Source organism: Sceloporus occidentalis, unplaced genomic scaffold (assembly GCF_023333645.1).
Source record: "Sceloporus occidentalis isolate IW3139 unplaced genomic scaffold, rSceOcc1.0.p SCAF_13, whole genome shotgun sequence".
NCBI lineage: Eukaryota > Metazoa > Chordata > Lepidosauria > Squamata > Phrynosomatidae > Sceloporus > Sceloporus occidentalis.
The window spans coordinates 5,092,494-5,115,347 of NW_028316993.1; the positions used below are offsets into that span (position 1 = coordinate 5,092,494).

Below are 22,854 nucleotides of genomic sequence, written 5' to 3' on the forward strand. Positions count from 1 at the left end.
ATGCATAAAATTACGTCTTCCCCAATACTAGGACTCCAGACAGCCTGCAAATGGTAAAACAAATTGCAGTGAAAAGCCACATAAGAATAATCGTGAATAAAAACTTATAAAAGTTTGTGATCAAAATGCAAACGAATGACCCCTAGGATCAGAAACCATTTAGAGCCAATCCACTGGAGAATCAAAACAGAAATACCAACAAACTGCAGCCAACAGAATGGCCAAGGGAAACCAAGGGCCATTTGGGGAAGATCCTGAACCCTCCCCCCCAAAGGTGAGGTGTGTCCTCTCATTCCTCCTTCCCCTGAACATACCTGCGATTGTGACCCTCCGCTCTTTCTCCGCTTGCTCATGCTGTTCCCTCTCTAACTGCTGCCTGGATTTTGAGAAGGAGAAGAGGAAAAAGAGAGAAAAGGAGCGGTCTCACTTCCATCTCCGGGCGAAGAACAGCAGCCGAAAGGGCATGCAGAAGCCCACTTGCCCATCTCTGCCAACCCTCCTTTCCCTCCCATCATCCCCACTCACTTGGGGGGTGGCTCTGGCAAGATCCCAGAGACTGCAAAGCCACACATTGTGGAGAAAGGGAAGAAGCTGAATTTGGGTTGCCCCCTTCCCTCGAACAGATGGAGAAGTGCGCAAGTGCTCAGAATGGCACCTGGGAACCTGGAAAGCAGTCTGCAGGCAGGGCTACGTTCGACCCCCTTGACCCGCCAAGAGCCGATTAGATGCTAAGCCGACTGCGCCTGCCCTCAGCCGCTGGAGGAGGCATTGTGTGTGTGTGTATGTATGTTGGGCAGGGAGCGGGACACTCTCCTTAAGAAATAATTAGGAACCGAGGAAGGTGCTTTCGACTGATTCAGGCTGTTGGTGCATATCCACATTGTCAGCTCTGAGCAGCAGCAAAAGTTCTTGACGGTTTGTTGCAGGATCCCTTTCTTAGGCTTGCACAAGAATGATGGGGAGAGAACCAGGGGTGTGATGGGGGGGTGCGGACCACACCAGGGGACACCCTAAAAGTGGGGTGACAGCACTGATCCCCAAGCAGGCTGTGGGATTGGAGTTCATAGGAAGAGATGGTGCAATTGGGACGAGGCTCTTTGGGAGGAGAAAGGAAAGGTCTCAGGGTTTTGTTTTTTTGGGGGGGAGGTTTACATCCCCATCCCTTCCATCTCAAATGTTTTTGGAGATAAAGAATGCAATGGCAGCAGAAGGAGGCAAAAGACAGCCTCCTTTCCATTGGACCCTCCTGAGTCCTTTCGGAGCATAGCATTGCCCAGCCTTCTCTGGTCACTCCAAGGTAGAGTTTAGGGAGCGAAAGTAACTCTTACAGTCCCCTCACCCAGCATGGCCACTGGGCGCCCATTTCACAGACAAGGGAAAGCTGAGACTGCGGAAAGAGCGACCAACCCAGGACTACCCAAGTGACTTGGCTGCAGATGTGTGTTGCTCAACTCCTCCTGAGGCAATGCATGGTACCTTTTCTGTTGCTCCATTTCATCCGCAGAGGGGCCATTCTGGACAGGCCGCGCTAGCGCCGAGTTCCCTGGCAGGTCAAAACAGAGAAAAACAGGTTTTTCTGTACAAGTCTCTACAAGACTGAAAGCCCAGAGCAGAGCTCCTGCCCTCCTCCCTCTTGAGTCTCAAAGCTGGCCAAAGAGTCCTATCCATGGCAAGGTCTCCATATCTTGAGACATAGCCTTGTAGCACCACCATAAATTTTCCAGGACGTTTGGCATTTTTGCCGTGGCTCAGGAGGCATCCAATCTCTATGCATGCTGGGCATCAATGTCTGAACAGCAACAATATGGAAAGACACCAGAATTACCAGCATCGCCTGTCAGATGAGGATTCCTGTCATGTTCCTGAAATGTACCCAGAACAGCAACTCATGCAGAGATGTGAGTTCTACCAGGAGCAAGTAATTAAAAACGAATGACCCCTCCTCAATCCTGACCATGATTCCCATCGCATGCTTACAAAAACAGATCGAATCTCTTGCCAGTTGCACAACCACACCTTTTGTCCAACCTGGCTCCCTGAACTGGAAGACCTAACCTGCACTCCAACAGAGAAACCAAGAAGTCTTTCCCACATTTCCATTCTCCCGAATCCGACGAAGCATGTCACCTTCCCATAGCTTGGAAAGGGTCCATGCTGGCTTGAAGAGGATTCTGGAAGTTGTAGTCTCTCAAAGTACAGTTCAATCTCTGTATCTATGGGTCTGCGCCTTCTCACCTGAATCCAGCATTTCCAGAGCATGCATCATTCCACTGGCAAACTGGCCGGCGTCCTCTTTGGTGCCAAAGTTGAGCCCCCAGACCTGGCGGGCATCGCGCCACTGGTGGAAATTGGGAGTGGCTTGGTTGTACTTCAGTCCTTTCACTATCGGACTGTTGATGACCACCTTTTTCCAAGGGAGAGTAAACGAAGAGAAGGAGAAACGGCACAGAGGTCAGACTATGAGGATCAAGACAACAGAAGCAGAAGAGGCCCTCTCTCGGTGCTATTTAGGGACTGGCGGAAGAGCCTTTTTGTTGGCAGTGCCATTTCTTCGAGGGCATTACCTACCTGCTGGTCCGGCTGCATCTTGCGTCCCACCACCCGGAAAGTGTTGTTGGCAGGGCTGTGGTAGATCTGGATGCGGCTGAAGACCTGGGGTCCGCTCCCTGCTGGTACCCATTTCTTGTTGGCATCGTCATAGAGCATCACAGTTGCCCGAGTGGTGCACAGAACTGACTCACTGAGAGGAGAGAGAAGGAAAGAAGTGAGATGAAGGGAGGAGAGAGAAAGAGCAAAGGCAGAAGGATGGAGACCCTGACATTCAGAATACATTTAACAACAACATGTAAACACACTCTACATTATCTTTCTACATTGGCAAATCAAGCATCTTCCTTTTTATCATATTGTTATTATTTATTTGTTTTCTTGTACCCCGCCTTTCTCCCATCATAGGGACTCAAGGCGGGGTTATTCATGCCCTGCCTTTTTATTTGCGGTGGGCACTCCAAAACACTTTACTGCCATGGCTCAATGCTATGGACACCTGGGATTTATGGTTTGTTTGTGTCCCCAGAGCCTAAATATCTCACAAAACTACGCATTCCAGGATTCCCTAGCATTGAGCCGGGGCAGTTAAAGCAGCATCAAACTATGTTATTTCTTCAGTGCAGATGCAGCCTGTGAGACACAATATTCCAAAACACACTGCAGAAATAATCCCGCTTGAGACCACTTTAACAGCCCTGGCTCAATGCTAGAGAATAATGAATGAATGAATAAATACATTCATTCATTTATAGGTCCCGCCTCTCCTTGCAGATTGAGGTGGGATTACAACCAGATAATCCTGGGAACTGTAGTTTATTGTGGCACCAGAGCTCTCTGACAAAGCAAGCTAGATGTCTCACAAAACTATAGTTCCTAGAATTCCCTAGCACTGAGCCAGGGGAGATAAAGCGGTCTCAAACTGGATTATTTCTGCAGTGTGTGTTGGACCAAAGGTGCAGAGTTTGCAGAATCCAAGACCAAAGAGTGCTGTCACAAAAACACACAAAGTATGAGCAGGCATATCTCTGGCCTGACGCATGGCCAGCATCTGGCTGGAAAGTCTGCCGAGCATCAAGTCACAGGAGTCCTAAACAGCACAAGAGAAATGTGGTTTGGCAGAAGTGAGAGATTTTTCCCAACCCTTCTGCCTGGATTCCCCTGAAGCCAGGCCTTATAGGGCTTGTCAAGAGCCAGGTAGAAGCATCCGCCAGTCTCTGGGGAAACCTGGGGACCTCCCTTGTACCCCAATCTTTGCTTATTTCATTCTTGAAGGAGGTACAGTCAAACAAGTCATTTTCTTCCCATCGCCAGAGTCTCTGAAAATGGCACAGTTTTCAAAACGATGCACAGCTCAGGACTTCATTCTGTGCAAAAATTTGCAAGTGGCTTTAAAAAAAAGAAAACAGAAAACAGCATTTTCTGTGCAAATAACAGGGAGGAAAAGGTTCTATGCCCAGAAAATACTGTATTATTATTATTATTATTATTATTATTATATCCCACCTTTCTCCCAATATAGTGACTCTGCACACACACAAAGGTATATGTGAATTTGGCACAAAATTAGCCCTGAACTGGCTGCATCCACATTGGAGAAATAACCCGGTTTGGCACTGCTTTTCCGCATCATGGCTGAAGGCTATGGAATTCTGGGAGTTGGAGTTTGTTGTGGGGTCCAGAGCGGAGCAGAGTTATTTCTCCAATGTGGATGCAGCCTATTTTTCCCATCAATTTGAACAAGAGTTTAATGATCCCTTCATCTTCTTTGTCTGGAAAAGCAGCTCTGGAAATCATCCAATCAGATGATCCTATCTGCCCTGGCAAAACTACACTTCCCAAGGTCCTATGAGAGGAAACGTCATTATTAAACCAAATTTCCATGAAGCACAAAGGAGCCGGTGTCATGTCACAGCCGGACTTTGATCGGGGAAATCCTGAAGTTTCACCCGACACTCAGCTACAAAAAAACCCTTCCTGTCTGACTTCAAAAACCATCTACCTCTCTGGACGGCTGCAAAGATAAAATGGAGAAGTGGGGAAACCACCTTTCAAACCGGTTGCGGCATCCCTCTCCACATGCATTTCAACACACTGTGCACACATTTTATTTCAGTTAGCAAAGCCTCTGACAAAGGAACTCCTAGCTGTGTTGGCCATTTTAACAAACGCAAACACAAATCAATCAGTGATCCCTTTCTTGGCCAACCGAAATGCACAATATAATTGTTGCAAGCTTTCGAAGCTCCATGGGCTTCTTCGTCAGGCAAGATATTACAAACCCAAAAGACAATTGGAGACGTTAGTCAGATGCCTGCATGTTGTTCCAGTCCTTAGTAAAGATGTTCGGACAGATCCTCCCTGACATAATATAATAATAGTTATTTTAACTATGTAAACTATATTTGGTTGTTTTGTTCATGTTGGTGGAGATTACGTAATTGATGATTTGTTGTGTAAGTATTTTATTTCCTTTTATTATAAGCCGCCTCAATCTGTAGGGAGAGGCGGACTAAAAATAAACATTATTATTATTAAATTATTACATCATTACTAAGGACTGAAACAACATGCAGGCATATATCTGAAGGGAGAGGCAGGAAATATGATGATGATGATGATGATGATGATGATGATGATGATGATGATGATGATGATGATATATCATGTCTGAGGGAATGTTTTATCCAAAGTTAACCATATGCCCATGTGAAATGAAACAACTTGGTAAGGTAAGCCATTGAAATTGTTGCAGAAGGGAGGGATGAGATAACTGGGCATGTTAATGCGCACAGAACTCTATTGTAATGCCAAACAGGCTTCTATCTATCACTGAAGCCTTACAACTAGGAAACCCAAATAGTAAGATGGGGCCAAATGATGCAAACCTTAGGGAAAACAGGGTGTTTGCATATCCTCACCCAATTCATCCCGCTTGCAAGGTTCAGGGGTGGCAGTGCATTCAAAATTTGCTAGAAGAAATGAAAGAGCACGCCTTCCTCTGCCACAGACAGAGTTTGAGGACTGGAAACCTGTTTTCAGGTTGTTGTTGTGTGCCTTCAAGTCGTTTCTGACTTATGGCGACCCTTGGCAAGATTTGTTCAGTGGGGGTCTGCCTTTGCCTCCCTCCGAGGCTGAGAAAGTATGCCTTGCCCAAGATAGTCCACGGCTGAGTGAGAATTTGAACCCAGGTCTCCAGAGTTGTAGTCCAACACTCAATCCACTATGCTGTGCTGTCTCCCAAACTCAGTGCAAGATGGCACATGTGGCCTAGAAATCACAGAGCCATGGGATGCCAGGTACCCCCAAGTCTATGCCCACATCTCTTGCCTCCTTAATAAATAAATAAAGAGTTCCTTTTAAACCTCTCCACCATCTTCCTTCCTCTCCGTACAAGAAGGGCTAAAAGGACTGCAGAAACTGGAAAAACAGGAAAAGCCACAAGGCTGGTGAGGAGAGAGGGGCACTCCCAGGTTGGGGTATGTACCAACATGTATGGCTGGGATACAGGAGATGCCTACAGCATGAAGAGGCAACTAAATGGAGCCAAAGTGGACCTGGGAAAAGGGTAGATGGGGCACTGTCCACCTCACTCCTATGCAAAGGGGGTGGTGAAGTGAACTTAGACCCTCCAGGGCTTGAATGCACAGATACACTGTATTTTCTGGCATATAAGACTACTTTTTAACCCAGGAAAATCTTCTCAAAAGTCAGGGGTCATCTTATACGCTGGGTGCCATCTTATAGGGCAGGTGCTGAAACTTCTGAGCTGGAATGGAGACTCTGCGTTCGCCGCATATGAGGGGGGGAGCTCAAAAACGGCCGCAGTCGCATCCCCACCACATGCGACGATCGTATGAAAGCAGCTACTGCTTTGATAGTCCTGGAGACAGGGAGGGCTGGGCAGGCAGGGAGAGCTGACCAATCCAAGCAGGCTTTGTATACAACAAGGTTTCCTGCTAAGTACCTGCATGTCATTTGAATTAAAATTACCATATTGAAATCAAATCTGATGTTTTTAAAAATTTTATTTGGTGTGCGTTGGAAGAGGGGTAGTCTTATACGGTGAGTATATCCCAAACACTATATTTTAACTGGAAAAGTTGGGGGTCGTCTTATACTCCCAGTTGTCTTATATGCCGGAAAATACGGTAGCTCTGTTAGTGGGTAGATTCAGTCTGTAGAGAGGTCCTGTAGCACTTTTGAGATGAGCTGAAAGGGAGAAGTTGACAGCAGGAGCTTTAGAGGAAGGAGACTTAAGTCTAGGGAAGCTCATGCTGCCCAGTTCTTTATTTCAGTTGGTCTCAAAGGTGCTACAAGATCTCCCTAAGTACCTCCAGGGCTTGTATTGCCTCATTTTGGGCTCTGGAAGACTACAAGGAGTTGCTACCGCTACCATTTTAGGTGACGCAGTAGAGCCACTCCAGTCACTTTGGGTACCTGGCTATGCCAGCTGGGAGCATTTGGGGAGTCAGAGCCCACAACTTGGAGGAGCTACTTTTTTGGGATGCCAACTTCTGGAATCCTCCCAGTCAAAAAAAAAAAAAAAATCTTTCCTCCTTGTTCTTTTATAGGTTGCCATAAGTCAAAAACAACTTGAAGAGTGTGCAACACACACACACACACACACCTGGAGAGTCTTTGCAAGTAGCAGGAATACATCAATTAATTCTTGCAACAAATTGTAGCAAGTAGCTGCTTTTGCTTTGCAAAGTTCCTTCCTCTTGCATTAAGCCAAGCCTCCCAAAATGGGAGAATTTGCACCCTTATCTCTTGCTGGGGAGATAAGTCATGAAAACCGGAGAGCTGGCAATCTCTATGCCAGTCCAAAAATAAAGCTCTGTTGAACCACTGGGGTTCAACATCTCTCCAGACGTCGAAGGGTGAAGCGGAAACAGCAGCCGCTCCCTGAAGCCAAACAAGGCCAGCCTGGCCAGTCTCAAGGCTGCTGCGGGCAGGTTGTGGCACAGCCTGGCACAGATGCCAACAGCTGCTGCTGCTTCACTCGAAATCATCACCAATGCAAGCCTTCCCCATTTGCACGAGAGCCAGATTTAGCAACGGAACAAAACGGTCCAAGGAAGACAAAAGGAATGTTATTTTAAAAACGGTTAACCCCAAGGGGAGCGAAGAAAAGTAGCGGAGAAGCCGCATACTTTAAGCCTACTGTTTATCAGAGGTATCTTTTTGGATTCCAACTCCCAGAATCCTCTCACCCACTGGCCATGCTGGCTGGGAGGATTCTGGGAGTTGAAGTCTAATAGAGTGAATCACCTCCTGCTCTTTTTGGATGTCCCAAATTAGTGCCCTTCTAGACGTCTTGGCCACCAACTCCAACCATCCAGACAGCATGGGATTTGTAGTCCCACATGGACACCAAGTGGCATAGTCGTTTGAGTGTTGGACTACAATTCTGGAGGCCAGGGCTTGATTCACTGCTCAGCCATGAAACCCACTGGGTGATCTAATAATAATAATCTTGGGTAAGTCACAATTTCTCAGCCTCAACCCTCATTCTCTGAACAAATCATGCCAAGGAAACCCCATGATAGATTTGCCTTAGGGATGCCATAATTTGGAAACGACTGGAAAGCACACAACAATTGCACAGCCACCTGCCATGGGGAACATGGGAGCTGAAGTCCAATAGTGTTTTGTGGGTTTTCCAGGCCATGTGGCCATGTTCTAGAAGATTTTGTGTCTGACGTTTCACCAGCATCTGTGGTTGGCATCTTCAGAGAATGCATTTCAAGATGCCAGCCACAGATGCTGGCAAAACGTCAGAAACCAACTCTTCTAGAACATGGCCACAGGGCCCGAAAAACCCACAAAAAACTCTAGATGCCGGCCATGAAAGCCTCTGGCTTCATTTTAAACAACATTTTGCATGAAATAAAGTTTGTGCACCCTGGACCACCAGAAAGCAAAGGTGGGCTCATGGGGACAATTTTGGATTTTGGAATATTTGGGATTTTGGCATTCCAGGTAATGGATACTCAACCTCTAACAACCTGCCTGCCAATATTGAGCTCTTCCCTCTCTTGAAAACAAGTCTGAGGTCCCTGCAGCTCTTAAAAGCTGTCAAGGTTCTGCAATGTTACGGAAAAACAGCATTATGGAATAGTCCAGATCAGAATATGTGAATATCGGAGGACCACCGAATCTCACTGAGCCTTGCAAAGCACAAATACTAGTGTTCCAATGGGCCCATCATCCAGACATTAATCTGGAAACCGTGGCTCAGCATTACCCAGAATGCTCTATGTCAGGTTTCCCAGAATCCTTTGAGAGGCATCCAATAACCAAGAATGAAGCCAGTCTCTGGCTGAGATGCTGTGCCTCCCTTATCCAAAACACTTGGGACTATTTTGAGACACAGTCTCAGTGTGACTGAGATCTCTCCCCAATGCTTCTTTGCTTTGTCAAAAAGAAAGAAACAAAACTTAAACACATTAATCTTACTTTGTAAAAAAGCAATGGCCTCTCGTTGTTCGCCAGGCAAAAAGTAGCAAGCGGTGTCACTTGTTAGCAATGCATTAGTAATGCATGACTTTTATTGGCTCTTTCAAAAAGCACCACAAGAAGATAAAAATGGCTGAAATTATCCAAAGTGATGCAGTCATTAAAAAAGTAACAGCTTCACCTAACTAACTAAACCCCAAGAGATATATTTGTTCATTACTGGCTTTATCTCCCACCTTTCTTCCAACATGGGACTCAAAAGCAGTAAACAAGTCCACAAGTCGGAGGCTAAAGCATTTAAAAACTGCCCGCTATTACCTTCCCAAGCATGCTTTACAGCCAGGCCACATGCTTAATGGTAACACATTCCTTCCAAGGCCAGCTCTCTCTTAACCTTCCCTGGCTCTCCGACTCTCTTGCCTTTTCTTGCAAAAGTTTGTTTGCATTTGGGATCACAGCACAGATCAAAGGTCTCTATGTCTCTCTCACTGGAACACACACACACACAATGTTCACAAACGCAACCACATCTGGAAAAAGGAGGAAGGCTTGCAAAGGCATTTGGAAACCCTTGACCAAGGATCCTAGAACATGCAATTACAGCGCAAACCACTCTTGTCATAACCTCTGGGGAATGGAAGAGGAAGCTGGCCTTCTGGCTTAACCCTTGGGCTTCTTCAGCCTCAGTTTCCCCTTCTTTCCCAAACAGTTCCTCCTTGCAATGGATGGCAGTGCGGAGAGGGAGAATAGATGCCACACCAAAATCAACCCTCCACATACACCCCAAGAACCACATCTAATGCTAGAGCTGGACACAGCTGTAAGGATAGTTCCCTAAAAGGATAATCTCTGGATGCATCTGCACTGCAGAATTCAAGCAGTTTGACACCACTTTAACTGCCAAATGGCTCCATCCTCAGATCTGAGAGCACTCTGACAGAGAAAGCAAAATGTCTCACCAAACTATAAACCCCACACAATTCCACAGCACTGAGCCGTGGCAATTAAAGTGGTACCAAACTGCATTATTTCTGCAGTGCAGATGCAACCTGTCAGAGGTTGTGCTGCTGCCACAACAAACTTCAAATTCCCAGGATTCCCTACCATGGCAATTAAACTGCTTTATTTCTGCAGTGCAGATGCAGAATTTTTGAGAAACTGTGGATTTGGAGAGTGTATACAGAGACAGAGGTGTAGTTAAAGGAGGAAACAAAATAAGATCAATGCCCCTCATATAAGAATTCTGCTGCCCCAGTTAAATGTTCATGCAATTCCCACATTTCTAGCATTGCAGTCGCTTAAAATGCCAGCAGAACATCTGGAAAGGAGAGTTGGGGCATCCCAAGGAAAGGCTCATGTTGAGCGACCCAGGCAATACAAACGCTGAAAGCGCAAGAGTCCTTGGTGTGACCATTTTTCAGTGTCTGCCTCTCTGCCATGCTAGAAATTTGGGGACGTAAAGAAAGGTTCATTTGAGGGGTCCAATTGGGTGGCAATACCCCCATTTTGCTTCTCCCCATCATAGTTAAACCCCAGTTGATGTTATTGTTGTGTGCCTTCAAGTCACTTCTGACTTATGGCAACCATAAAACAAACTGATCACAGGGTTTTCTTGGCAAGTTTCTTCAAAGGGCATTTGCCATTGCCTTCTTCTGATGCCGAGAGTGTGTGACTTGCCTAAGGTCACCCAGTTGGCTTCCAGAGTTCAACACTCAACCAATTGCGCTGCAATGGCTTACTGACACCCCAATGCACACCCTCATTTTCTTCTGCCTGAAAAGAACATGGTAAAAGTTGGGGCCAAGTCAACTGGTGCTTCCTCTTTCTGGACAAACAGGAGGGCAGGGAAAGAAACAAAGCCGGAGGGAGAAGGGCAGGAGAGCTGCAGCACCTGGAAGGGTTGAGTGTGTTAAAAAGCCGGAAGAAGGAGGAAAGAAGAAGGGAGGGAGGAGAGGAGAGAAAAACAGCAGCCTCTGCCCATATAAGGGTCGATTTGCAGCCGGGAATGCAAGAGGGTTAGAGGGATGGGCTTGGAGGCCTCCTGCTTGGGCCCCACACAACTGCTGCCTCCTCCCATCATCACCACCCCAGGCCCCCCTCCAGCCTCCCAGTCTTCTTCTTGCCCTCCAAACTACGGGCATTCATAAAGGGAAGACCCACTACCCTGCCCAAATTTCCAGACCTAGGAGCCCAAAGCATGCCAGGGAGGAGGGCAGGCAGAGAGGGTGGCATATAGACAGTTCCCAGGAAGAGTGCCATTGACAAACAGGTATGGCCAGCCTGTGACTCACGCAACTTTTGGTTTCCATGCAATTTCCCCCTACTGTCTTAAAAGGACAACAAAAGAAGTAGTGTGTAGGGGGAGAACTGCATGCCTTTGTTTTCTGCAAACAGAGAAAGGGCCGCTGTGGTGCTGCAAAGGTATTTCAGGTTTCTAAGTGGAGCCAAATTGATAACAGTGGTTTCAAGTATTGGACAAGGCCACTTAGGGAGCAGGGTTTGAATCCTCCCATTTGGCCATGGACACCCACTTGAGCAAACCACACTCTCTCAGCCTCACAAAAACAGGCTGAACAACTCTTGCCAGAAAAACTCTGAGATAGGGTCGCCATACATTGGAAAGACTCAAAGGCACACAACAGCAGCAGTGACAACAAGCTCTGGCATCCTATTTGTAAAAACACACAAAGGAATGATCATGAGAAGATTGCACCCCAAAATGACTACGTAGAGAGATCTTGTAGCACTTTTGAGACTCACTGAAAGAAAGAAATTGGCAGCAGGAACTTTCATAGACTTCAGCCTACCACCAGAAGCATCTGAGGGATAGACTGAAGTCTACAAAAGACATGCTGCCCATTTCTTTCTTTCAGTGAGTCTCAAAGATGCCACAAGGTCTCGCTATGTACCGATTCTATAGACTAACATGGCTATATCTTTGAACTCTCCCCAAACGACTAGAGCACGTTGTTAGTTTCAACTAGAGATGGGAAGGCCTGGATGGAGGGATGGATGGAGGGATGGGTGAATGGGGAGATGGAGAAACTGATGGATGGATGGACTGACAGACAAATGAAAGAGACAGAGAGATTCTGCATCTCCTCCCAAGAGCTCCATTGCTCTCCTAATCCTCAATATGCCCTCATATACAACAAACCCTGTGGGATAGGTCACCGCCTTGAGTCCCTATACTGGGATAAAGGCGGGATACAAGAAGAAAATAATAATAATAATAATAATAATAATAATAATAATAATAGCAGCTATGGGGAACAGAGGAGGTGACTGGCCATCCAATTAAATTTTACAGCTGTGGGGCTTGAATTCAGATTATCCAAGTCCCAGCCCAACATCCTAACCCAGAGTTTAAATGGTTTCCCCAGAGGAATGGGTTTCTCCTGCTGCCCCCAGAAGCGCAAGACCAAGAAGCCCAGCTCTTTCCTAAAAGTGTTGCTAAAAGTCAAGGAATGCCATCGTCCGCCACCAAGGACCCTCCAATTTCCCCGCACCTGGATTTCTCCGGCTGCTTCACGTCAGTTTTCGTAGGTGGATCTGGAACAGGTGCTTTGGGCTTTCCAAGTGTGATTCTGCCAAAGGGAAGCAAATCCATGTCTCCCAAGAAGGGGCCCAGCTATGAAGCCTCATTCCCAACCAGGGACTAGGGCAAAGAAGCCCCATTTCTGTCAGACGGAGATCTGGAAGGGGCTTGTGGAGTGGCAGAGGCTGCCCACTTGGCTGTTTGCCCAGCACAGACTGGACATTTGGCCTCTGCCCAGCTGGGCATTTTGGGATATAACCAAAGCACCATGTACTTATCTCCAACCCTCCTGGTTTGGCAGGAACAGCCCTGGCTCATCCTCCGCCCTCCCACTTTCTAAGCTGGTCTTAAAATGTCCCGGTTTCTCTCTCCTTCCCCCACTTTTCCCCTTCATTCTTAGCTTACTTCAATGGCTCCAAACTGAGTTCAGAGTGCAAAAGTGGTTTGCGCTCAGTCAACTGTGGGAAGAGCAGCAAGGGAAAGTTTGTCCTTCCTAAATTCACCATGGAAACTCCAGGCTTTCTTGGCTTAAAACAGTGGTTTTGTGCATTCTTCCTCATTAAGAGTTTTAGCTTCCTGTTGTCTGACCACAAACAGTTTGGTCACATTCTGTTGTAACCTGGTTTTCAGGCGGAAGGGGTCCCTGGCCTCTAACATCGGGGCTTGGAGAGAAAGGGGTTTATTCTGCCTTCTCCAGTGCCAGAAATGAAAGCCATAATGGGAAACAGCAAGGGGTACCTCTCATCTTGCCCTTTCCCTCCACTAGCCTCTGCTAGGTCCCCCACCACCAAATATTGCCCCACACCTGAGCTTTGTTGACTGCTTTCCCTTGGTTTCCTTCGCAGGCGCAGGAGCAGATCTGTGGGATGGGATGCATGGGTCAGGAGAGAATTTTGGGCTCTGCAGTCAGAAAAAGAAAAACTCAAACAAGAAGGTGCATTTATCGCTGCAGAAAGAATCCATTAAGACACCACTTTAACTGCCATGGCTCCATGCTATGAAATTATGGGGGCTGTAGTTTGTTGTGGCATCTGGTGCCACAACAAACTACAATTCCCAAAAATCCATAGCATGGGTCCATTGCAGTTAAAGTGGTGTCAAAATGGATTATTTTGGCAGTGTGGATGCAGCCGTAATCGGAGAGGCTGTGAGAGGGATAGGAGTAAGTGCTGTAGCAAAATAGATAGTATGTGGCATATGTCAGGGGTTGGCAGTTGCATAGCCCTCTTATCTTGTGGGAGTGCAACTCCCAGCAGCACCTATCCAATGGCATGGGAACGAAGGGAGATGCAGTCCAGCCACAACATCTGGAGGGATGCAGGATTCTCACCCTGGCATATGTGTACATAAGCTAAGGTTGCAGTTAGGGATGGAAAGGTGGGAGATTCTCTTGGGAAGGGATGCTCCTTGCTTTTGATTGTGTTCTTCCCTCCTGGACACCAGGAAAGGCATGATGTGGAAGGGAGGCCTCTTAAGCCAGAGCCCTTCCTCTCCTCACCCCTTTGGCCCCCCTCCTGGGCCACAGCTAGGCTGCATTTGAGACACTGACTCATTTCCTGAGCTTCCCGAAAAAGAGCGGCGCTTTTTCCTGCTTCTCCATCTCAGGACATTTGAGGAAAAAAGAGATTGGGGGAGGGTGAAGTTGGGAGAGAGCTGCTGCCATCCCAGTTGCCCCAGTACAGGGCTGGAAACAGGGATCAGAGAATCCTAGTGTTGGAAGGGATCCCAAAAGGTCATCCATCCCGGCCCCCTTCTGCCATGCAGGAAGACCCAATCAAAGCAGCCCTGCAACAGATGCCCATCCAGCCTCACTGCCCTGGGCAGAGCTTTGCAATTGAGATGCAGGCAGGTCTCCAAGCGCACCCAAAAAAGCTACTAAGGGTCCTTAGGAGGCAATGGGAACAGTCACCCCTTGGGCCAGGTAGCCCCATATTGTGACCACTGACCAACAGCAACAGCCCTTTGGGGCTTCAGGCTGGATTCGTTCCTAGCCTTACCTGGAAACTGAACCTGTGACCTCCTTGCATAAGGATATGGGAAGCAACAATAAATGATGGGGCATTTAGACTAATATTGTTAACTCTGGCTGATAGCAACAGCCCTGTGGGTGTTTTAGGCAGAAGTCTATCCTATATATTCCTGGAGATGCTGGGGACTGAACCTGCAACCTTCTTGCATAGGAATATGAGAACAACTATAGATTATGGGGTATTTGTAGTAATATGGCCATCCCTGGCTGGCAACAACAGTTCTGTGGGTTTGCTTTTTCTTCCCAGGCAGGATTCTTTCCTAGATCTTCCTGGGGATTGAATCTGTGACCTTCTTGCCGAAGGATCTGGCAAGCTGCCTTTAGATTGTGTCAAACTCTTAGTCCATACAGCCCCATATGGTCATTCCATAACCTGCAGCAACACTTCTTTTGTTGGAGTTTCAGGCAGGATTATTCCCTAGCTGTGCTAGGGATGCCCTCCTGAGGGGTCTCCCATTCAAGGAATAACCAGGTCCAAACCTGCTGAGTTTCTGAAATGTGGTGGGTTTGCATTGGAGGGGAGGAATAAAATGGTTAGGATGTGGGAAGTTTATCCAAGAGGAGGGACTATAAGTCCCATGAGGGTGAAAGATGGAGTGCAAAGAGGAAGGAAGGCAAGGCAGGAGGCCACTGTGGGCTGAGCAAGCCTGGCCTTTTCCAGCAAAGACTGTCTGGGAGGTGTCTAGTTCGACAGAGAGACAGCAAGGCAATTTGCAGAAAGATCAGGATGAAAGAAACAGCCGAAAAAGAGGTTAAACAGGGCCATGCAAACTGTGGACCCTACATACGTTACTGGACTGAAACACCCAGCATCCCTCACCAATGCTATTGACTACGACTGATGGATGCTACAACTGGGCAACGTCTGGAGGGTCACCCTAAGAGCCATACTAGTCAATCATACACCCCCATCCCCACCCTGGATTGGGGAGCCCCCTTCCATGGGTCCATCTTACCAGAAGTCCAGCCTCATCTTCCCCCCCCCCCCCAACCTTTCAAAGTGGCCCATTTTGGTAGCAGCCATGAGGCTAGTGGCCCAGCCGCGTCCGGCTAGGCCTCTGCCTCCTCCTCCTTCCCAGTTCCAGCCCTGAAGAAGAGCTTCCAGGCAGAAGCCAGAGAGTGAAGTCACAATGCAAGAGGAGGACCAGAACTTCCTCACAAGATGCAGGGCTTGTAAAGATGGCTTGTAAGAAAAGCCCAGGATGCAACAGGGGCAGGAGAAGCCATGACACCCAGGCCAAGGAACCAAGGACTCCCAGGAATAAGCTTAATGCTTCAGAGTCTAGCAGGCAATCTTTCCAGTTACAATTGAGATTTCTGTGCAGGTGTCCAAGTGCACACTCTCAGGTTGGGGGATTCTGGGAATTGCTAACTTACCCATTGAGAGGGCACTGCGTTAGGGAGGCCACCGTCGGAGGTGGGTCTCGATATCCTTTGGGCATCTCATATTATTTGGATTTATACCCTGCTTTTCTCCTGAATGGCGCTCAATGCGGCTTACAATATCTATTTAAAATGGAACAATTCTCAAACAATATCAAGTACAAAAGTTTTAAAAGCATTCAACCAGACCTCCAATTAAAACACCACTTTTGACATTAAAGCAATTTAAACACTGAAATATATATATACAGGTTGAGTCTCCCTTATCCAAAAGGCTCGGGACCAGAAGTGTTTTGGATTTCAGATACATATATGTTTTAATTTTGGAATATCTAAGTAGGCAAGAGGAATAACCCCCCTTATGTCACCTTGATCTGAGGACAGCCCCTCTTTAGCTAAGATTTCTGCCTTCATTTCCAAACAGGAAAATATGTTATCCCATTTCTGGCACTCAAACCACAACAGCACACTGGCTCTCAGCCTTAAAGACAGACTGCCACTGAATATGGAGGATCCATGAAGCTTTCAGATCTCTTTGCAAATTGATCTGCCAGACTAACATGTTTAAAAGGAAAATGGTTGTCCCTGGAGGTCCAGGCCGCATGAGCCTTAGCAAGGTGGTTATGCGCATGCATTCTCAGCAACCATGGCCCTTATCTTGTGGTGGTGGTGGTGGTGGGGGTTCTGCAAGTTCCTTCCTATCAGCTGGCTTCCCCTTTTAGACCACAGGAACAAACAGCTACGTGAGACTGTGGCCGCTGCAGAATGAATGCACTTGGACGCCACTTTAATTGCCACGGCTCAATGCTGTGCAATTGTGGGATTTGTATTTTGGGGAGCTATTCAGCCTTCTCTGTCAGAGAGACGTTTGCCAGCACAAACTGCAAATCCCAGGATATGATAGCATGCAGCCACGGTTGACAAAGTGGTGCCAAACTGCATTAATTTTGCAGTGTAGATGCAGCCTGCTAGAGAAAAACAGCTCTTCTCCCTGAATTGTTTTAAACAGATTCAGAAGTTAAAGTTCAGACTACAGTCTGGAACAGATTCACAGTGAGCCATCCTTTGGGGCAGTATGTTCCTCTTTCAAACCACTCCTTATCATCAGGGCTGACGCCACACTGCAGAATTAATGCAGTTTGGCACCGCTTTAACGGCCACGGCCCGATGCTATGGGTCCAAAACACACTGCAGAAGTAACCCAGTTTGAGACCGCTTCAACTGCTCTGGCTCAGTGCTAGGGAATCCTGGGAATTGTAGTTTATGGTGGCACCAGAGCTCTCTGACAAAGAGGGCTAAATGTCTCATTCCCAGGATTTCCTAGCACTGAGCCAGGGCAGTTAAACTGGATTATTTCTGCAGTGCGTTTTGGACCATACATACACAGAGGGAGAAAGAGAGAGTTCTGAAAGAAGATCTGATTTTCCATCTGAATGTGTTTCTACCTGCGCCATTGCTTCATTTTGTAAAGAAACGGAAACCTTCCCTTCTGCAAGGGTTGCTTCCAAGAGAGTCCAGACCCTGCCTTACAATTTGCTCACCCTAAATTCATCCCTTGCTGCTCTCCAAAGATGCCTGGTGCAAACCCCTGGGAGCCCAAGGGTTAAGACACACACACATATATACACACATCCACAAAGACACACCATCATGTACACAGTGGAAACAGGAAGCTGGGGAAATTGACTGAACTATTTCCTGCTATTTGGGTAATCGGGAGACTTGGCTGGCGCTTCAGACCCAGAGCCAGCAAGGAGCTTGGCGAAGATGCTGCAAAACCAAGCAGTGGCCATAGAATCATAGAGTTGGAAGAGACCCCAAGGGCCATCCAGTCCAACCCCATTCTGCCATGCAGGAACTCTCCATCAAAGCATCCCCGACACGAAACCCATTGGGTCACCTTGGACAAGTCACACTGTCTCGGCCTCAGGGGAAGCCTGTGGCCGTGAACAAATCTTGCCAAGACAACCCCAGGATAGGGTCGCCATATGTCAGAAACGACTTGAATGCACACAACAATAACACCCAAAGTATCCCATGCTTCTGCCTCTCAGACCTTGCTCCTGAAGCTTTGCCTGCATAGATTCCTTTGCATCCTCAGGGACCCTCAAACCACCACTTGAGAGAAGGAGGGAAGGAGTGAGAATGGAGGAATGAAAGATAAACCCCCTTCTCTGCCTCCAGTGTAATCTGGAGCTCTCACAGCTGCTAAGAGATGCCAGAAAGAGACCCCCAAGTAGCACCGCGTCCCCTGCCACAGCTGCTCATTCCTTTCCTGCCCTTCCTCCACATGGAGTTGGCTACTAAGTGGGGCCACTACGCATGGAAAGAAGGCTCTCTCTGCCCCACAGAGTGGAGCATCTATTCGACTGCCCATGGCCACAACTTCCACCAACTGATACAGATGCAGAATGGAGGTGCGCACATTGGAAATGTGCCTGCAGCCTCGCCATCTTGCAAACCAGCACCTCTGGGGAAAACTGGAGCATGCAATTGCATGCCAGGAACAAGGATCCATAGGTTCGGGGATTCAGGTGTGGTTATGCCATGCCCTGGCACTCTTCAGTAGGCCAAAGCGACAACAATGTAACATGAGAGCAATGTATTCTTAGTTTTTTGTGGGCTTTTCAGGCTATGTGGCCATATTCTAGAAGAGTTTATTCCAGACGTTTCGCCGGCATCCTCAGAGAATGCTGGTCATTCTCTGAAGATGAGAAATCCCCGAAGATGCCAGCCACAATGCTGGAGAAACATCAGGAATAAACTCTTCCAGAACATGGCCACATAGTCCTAAAAACCCACAAAAAACTATGGATACTGGCCATGAAAGCCTTCGACTTCACAAAATATTCTTATTTTGTTGTTTCCAGTGCAATTCAGGCTGCAATCTGCGCTACAGAATTAATGCAGTTTGGTACTGCTATAACTGCCATGGTTCCATGCTATGCAACCCTGGGATTTGTAGGTTGGTGAGATATTTAGCTTTCTCTGTTGGAGAGCTCTGGTGGCACAACAAACTACAAATCCCAGAATTTCATTGCATGGAGCCATGGAAGTTAAGGCAGTATCCAAGTGCATTAATTCTGCAGTGTGGCAGCAGCAAAAGATTGCAGCTTATGACCTATAAAGCCCTATACAGCTCAAATCTAGTCGATCTATCTCCCCTTATGAGCTGAGATCCACATCTTTTAATCCCATGGCCTTTGTAGCCAGGGTTGTAAGGCCATGGCAGCTAAAGTGGTGTCAAACCAGGCTATTTCTGCAGTGCAGATGCAGCCTTGGTGACTGCTCCCAGGCTTTGGGAGGCTAAAATGGCCCCTTTCTGGCTTGTCCTTCCATTGGCAGGTGAACATTAATATATATCTATATATATTTATATATATATCTCAGACAGACGTTTAGAACTGGAGACTTTTAAGGAAAGGACTGCATTGTTTTGAACTGTAAAGTTTAAATGGTTTTTAAAAAACTGTTCAAGTATATCAATTGCTGTTTCAATGGATAGTTTAATTCTGTTTTGGGGTTGGCTTTTCATATGTTCTTAAATTATATTGTACTCCTTTGGATCTGTAAACCACCTTCACGTCTCAGTCTTGAGGGGGAAAGGTGGGATATAAATAAAGTTGAAGATGGAGAAGACGATGACGAAGATGATGGCTGCTTTATCATTTGTGACTAAGCCAGTTCCCTTTCTCCATCGCAGCAAAGAGGGATTTAATGGGAGAGAGGGAATGAATGTGCACGGAGTTGCTTGCTATTGAGTGCAATGCTGAGGTTGAGTGGGTTCAAACGCTAGGAAGTCCGTAGGCGGATGGGGAGACAAATGAGGTGGCGAAGACCAAATAAAATAAAACAAAACTCCAATTTTCCCATGGCCTTTGAGGGAAGGGATGTCTCCCAGTCAAGCATCCATTCTCTGATCTCATCTCCAGTAGTAAAGAATGTCCCAAAACACAACCCTCCTTCCACCATCTCTGGGTTGCTGCAAGGACAGATGTAATACCTGTAACCTGTAACCTGTAAGACGTAATATCTGGGTACTCAAGACCTACCCATCGGATCTCTTTTTCTCAAGGTGCCCCTACTCCCCAAACCATGTCTGATCACTCAGACAGCAATTCCCAGCGGACCAAATAGTAGCCAGGTTTTCACACCAAAAGGACACAAGGCTTAAGAAATAGGTCTCTGACTCCTGGATGACTCTGTACCCAAAGAGGAAATGACAAACCAGGCAGCTCAGCGTCTGATTCAGGTTTAAAGACAGAATGATTTGCTCCCTTGAAGAACAAGACTGAAAGTCAGCCTGGCTTCAGCCCAAGCAAAGTCCTGCCTCTCCAACCTGGTTTACTGGCAGGACTCTTGGCTGGTCAGACGTCGTATGTCCAGATTTCCACAAACCTTGGGCCAAAACCTCTTGCAAAAAGGTCCCTGAGTAAATGCAACAACTACAGAACTACACAACAGAACTAGGACCTACTATGTCTCACAATATGAGAAGTTGGGTCAAAAGATTAGAAGCGGGATTTTCCAAGCCAACCATGGAAGTCCTTCATTTAAAAGCTGCATTGTGGAAATAATCTGATATGACAGTGCTTTAACAGCCATGGCTCCATGCAATGGCATTCTGGGAATTGTAGTTTGTCCTGGCACCAGAGAAGGCGAAACGTCTCACAAAACGACAATGCCCTACAATTCCATAGCCTTGAGCCACGGCAGTTAAAAGTGACGTCAAACCGGATTATTTCTATTCTATTTTGCTCCAAAATTAATTTTTTTAGATTTTCCTTGCAAACAGTCCATTGACAAGTTGCACTTTTTAATGCAATAAAAATCTGTGAATAAGCTGTAATTGAGAAGGAATTAGTTAAGGACAAACATGAGCCCCAAAACACGTTGCAGAAATAGTAATAAAAGCTTCTCATTGTTTTACCTGGAATACATGCGCTGGCAGGTTTACTTTACTTTATTCATTTTTAATTGATCGTTTGTATAGCGCTGTGTAAATTTACTGCGCTTTATAAATAATAATAATAATGTTTAATAATAATAATAATAATAATAATAATAATAATATTCCAGTTTGAGACCACTTTAACTGCCCTGGGCCATTGCTAGGAAAATCTGGAAACTGTAGTTTTGTCATTTAGCCTTCTCTGTCAGAGAGCTCCGGGGCCACAACAAACTACAATTCCCAGGATTCCCTAGCACTGACCCAAGTCACTTAAAGCAGTCTCAATATTGGTTTATTCCTGCAGTAGGTTTTGGACCTGAGTTGATCAAAGAAAAGGGAGGATAGAAACAAAACCCTTCTCACTTGATCCAGAGTGTACCATTCAAACATTTCTGGCCATTCATTGCAAAGACATTGCAGCTTTCTGGGAAATCCAGGTTATTTGGAGATCAGTTTGCTAAAGGTTGAAGCAAAAGATAGCTGGGTGGGGTAGAAATGTGTGGCAACGTATGGAGGGAAAGACAGCAATGGGATGACGAAGGAATCCCCATAAACCTTTGCCTCCAGGGCTGCTTTGTTGTCCCTGATCCTGCAACACCAGGCCCCCTGCGCTTCACAAAAATGCATCAAGTTAAAGAGGACATGGAGATTGGACATGTTTTGGCATTGTACCCTTTGACCTCAGAGTCCTTCCTTTTAACCTCAGAGAAGGAAAGGGTGTGTATTTTTTGCAATAGGTCAACAGTGCTGCAAAAACACTCTGCACATGCTCTGTGGACACTGTGCCTCTGAGCAATGGGATTGCACCCAAGAGAGAGGGCTGTGACTTGCCAATATTCAGAGGTGGCAATGAGAATTGGCGTTGATGAGGGACTCACGGTCCGGTGCACGGTTTTAGGATGTGATATTATTATTATTATTATTATTATTATTATTATTATTGGTGTGCTGAAAGGAGTGGGTCCTGGGGCCATTATGTGGGTCTGCAATGAGAGAAAGGGAAGGTCCAGGCCCAGTTTGAGAGAAGGAGAGGCCTTTAAGTCATTTCCAACTTACAGAGACCCTAAAGATTTTCTTGGCAAGTCTCTTCATAAAAGGTTTGAGGCTGAGAGAGTGTGACTTGCCCAAAGGCCAGCCACTCGCTTTCCATGGAATGCAATTAATTAACTGATTGCACTTATATCCCTGCCTTTCGCCTAAAACTGGAAGAGAGTAACTGAATGCAATTTGGTGAATTCATTAAGTAATGGCACTTCTATCTCTTTCCTTTTGCCCCAAATGGGAAGAGGGCAACTGGATGTAATTTAAGTAATTAATTACACTTATATCCCGCCTTTCTCCCCAAATGAGCAGAAGGTAACTGAATGTCAATTAATTGATTGATTGGTTATTTAATTGCACTTATACCCTGTTTCTCTGTCAAAACAGAAATAGGGCAACTGAATGCAATTTAATTAGTTAACTGAACTTTCTCTCAGAATAAAAAAGAGGGTAACCGAATGTAACTTAATTATTCAAGTGCACTTATATCCCACTTTTCTCCCAGAGAGAAGATGGCTACTAAATGCCATTTAATTGATTGATCAATTGCACTTATACCCCACTTTTCCCCCAAATGAGAAGAGGGCACCTGAATGCAATGTAATGAGTTATTTGCCCTGATATTCTGCCTTTCCTCGAAAGAGAAAGGCCTGCCTGAATGTATTTGAATCAATCAATGAATCAATTGCAGAGACCCCCAAAAGGGGAAGGGAGCATCTGGAGGCCATTTCATCAGCCAATTGCACTTATCCTCCGCTTAGCTCCCCAAAAGCAGGAAGAGGATCAAGAGGCCAAGCAAAGCAAGCATTCCTCTGAGAAAGCCATCCCCCTGAAGGTCCTCCCAGCCCTCTCACCAGCCCTGGCTTCCAGGAGTCTGCCTTTCCTTTCCTTTCCTCTCTCATT

General features: G+C 46.5%; 1 protein-coding gene across 2 annotated transcripts in view; it reads right to left on the minus strand.

The window, feature by feature from the left end:
* Positions 1 to 22,854, minus strand: part of VASP (vasodilator stimulated phosphoprotein) — a 33,799-nt gene that overhangs the window by 10,364 nt on the left and 581 nt on the right. The window contains exons 1-5 of one of the 2 annotated variants that reach the window (XM_089478503.1): positions 9,328 to 9,407; positions 2,569 to 2,740; positions 2,236 to 2,404; positions 1,477 to 1,543; positions 315 to 376 (exon numbers count right to left, since the gene is read on the minus strand). In XM_089478503.1, coding sequence (XP_089334629.1) covers positions 315 to 376; positions 1,477 to 1,543; positions 2,236 to 2,404; positions 2,569 to 2,740; positions 9,328 to 9,359 — 502 coding nt within the window. In that variant the 5' untranslated portion in view covers positions 9,360 to 9,407. Of the gene's footprint in view, positions 1 to 314; positions 377 to 1,476; positions 1,544 to 2,235; positions 2,405 to 2,568; positions 2,741 to 9,327; positions 9,408 to 22,854 lie in introns of those variants that run through there. The other variant, XM_089478504.1, reaches the window with a different exon arrangement.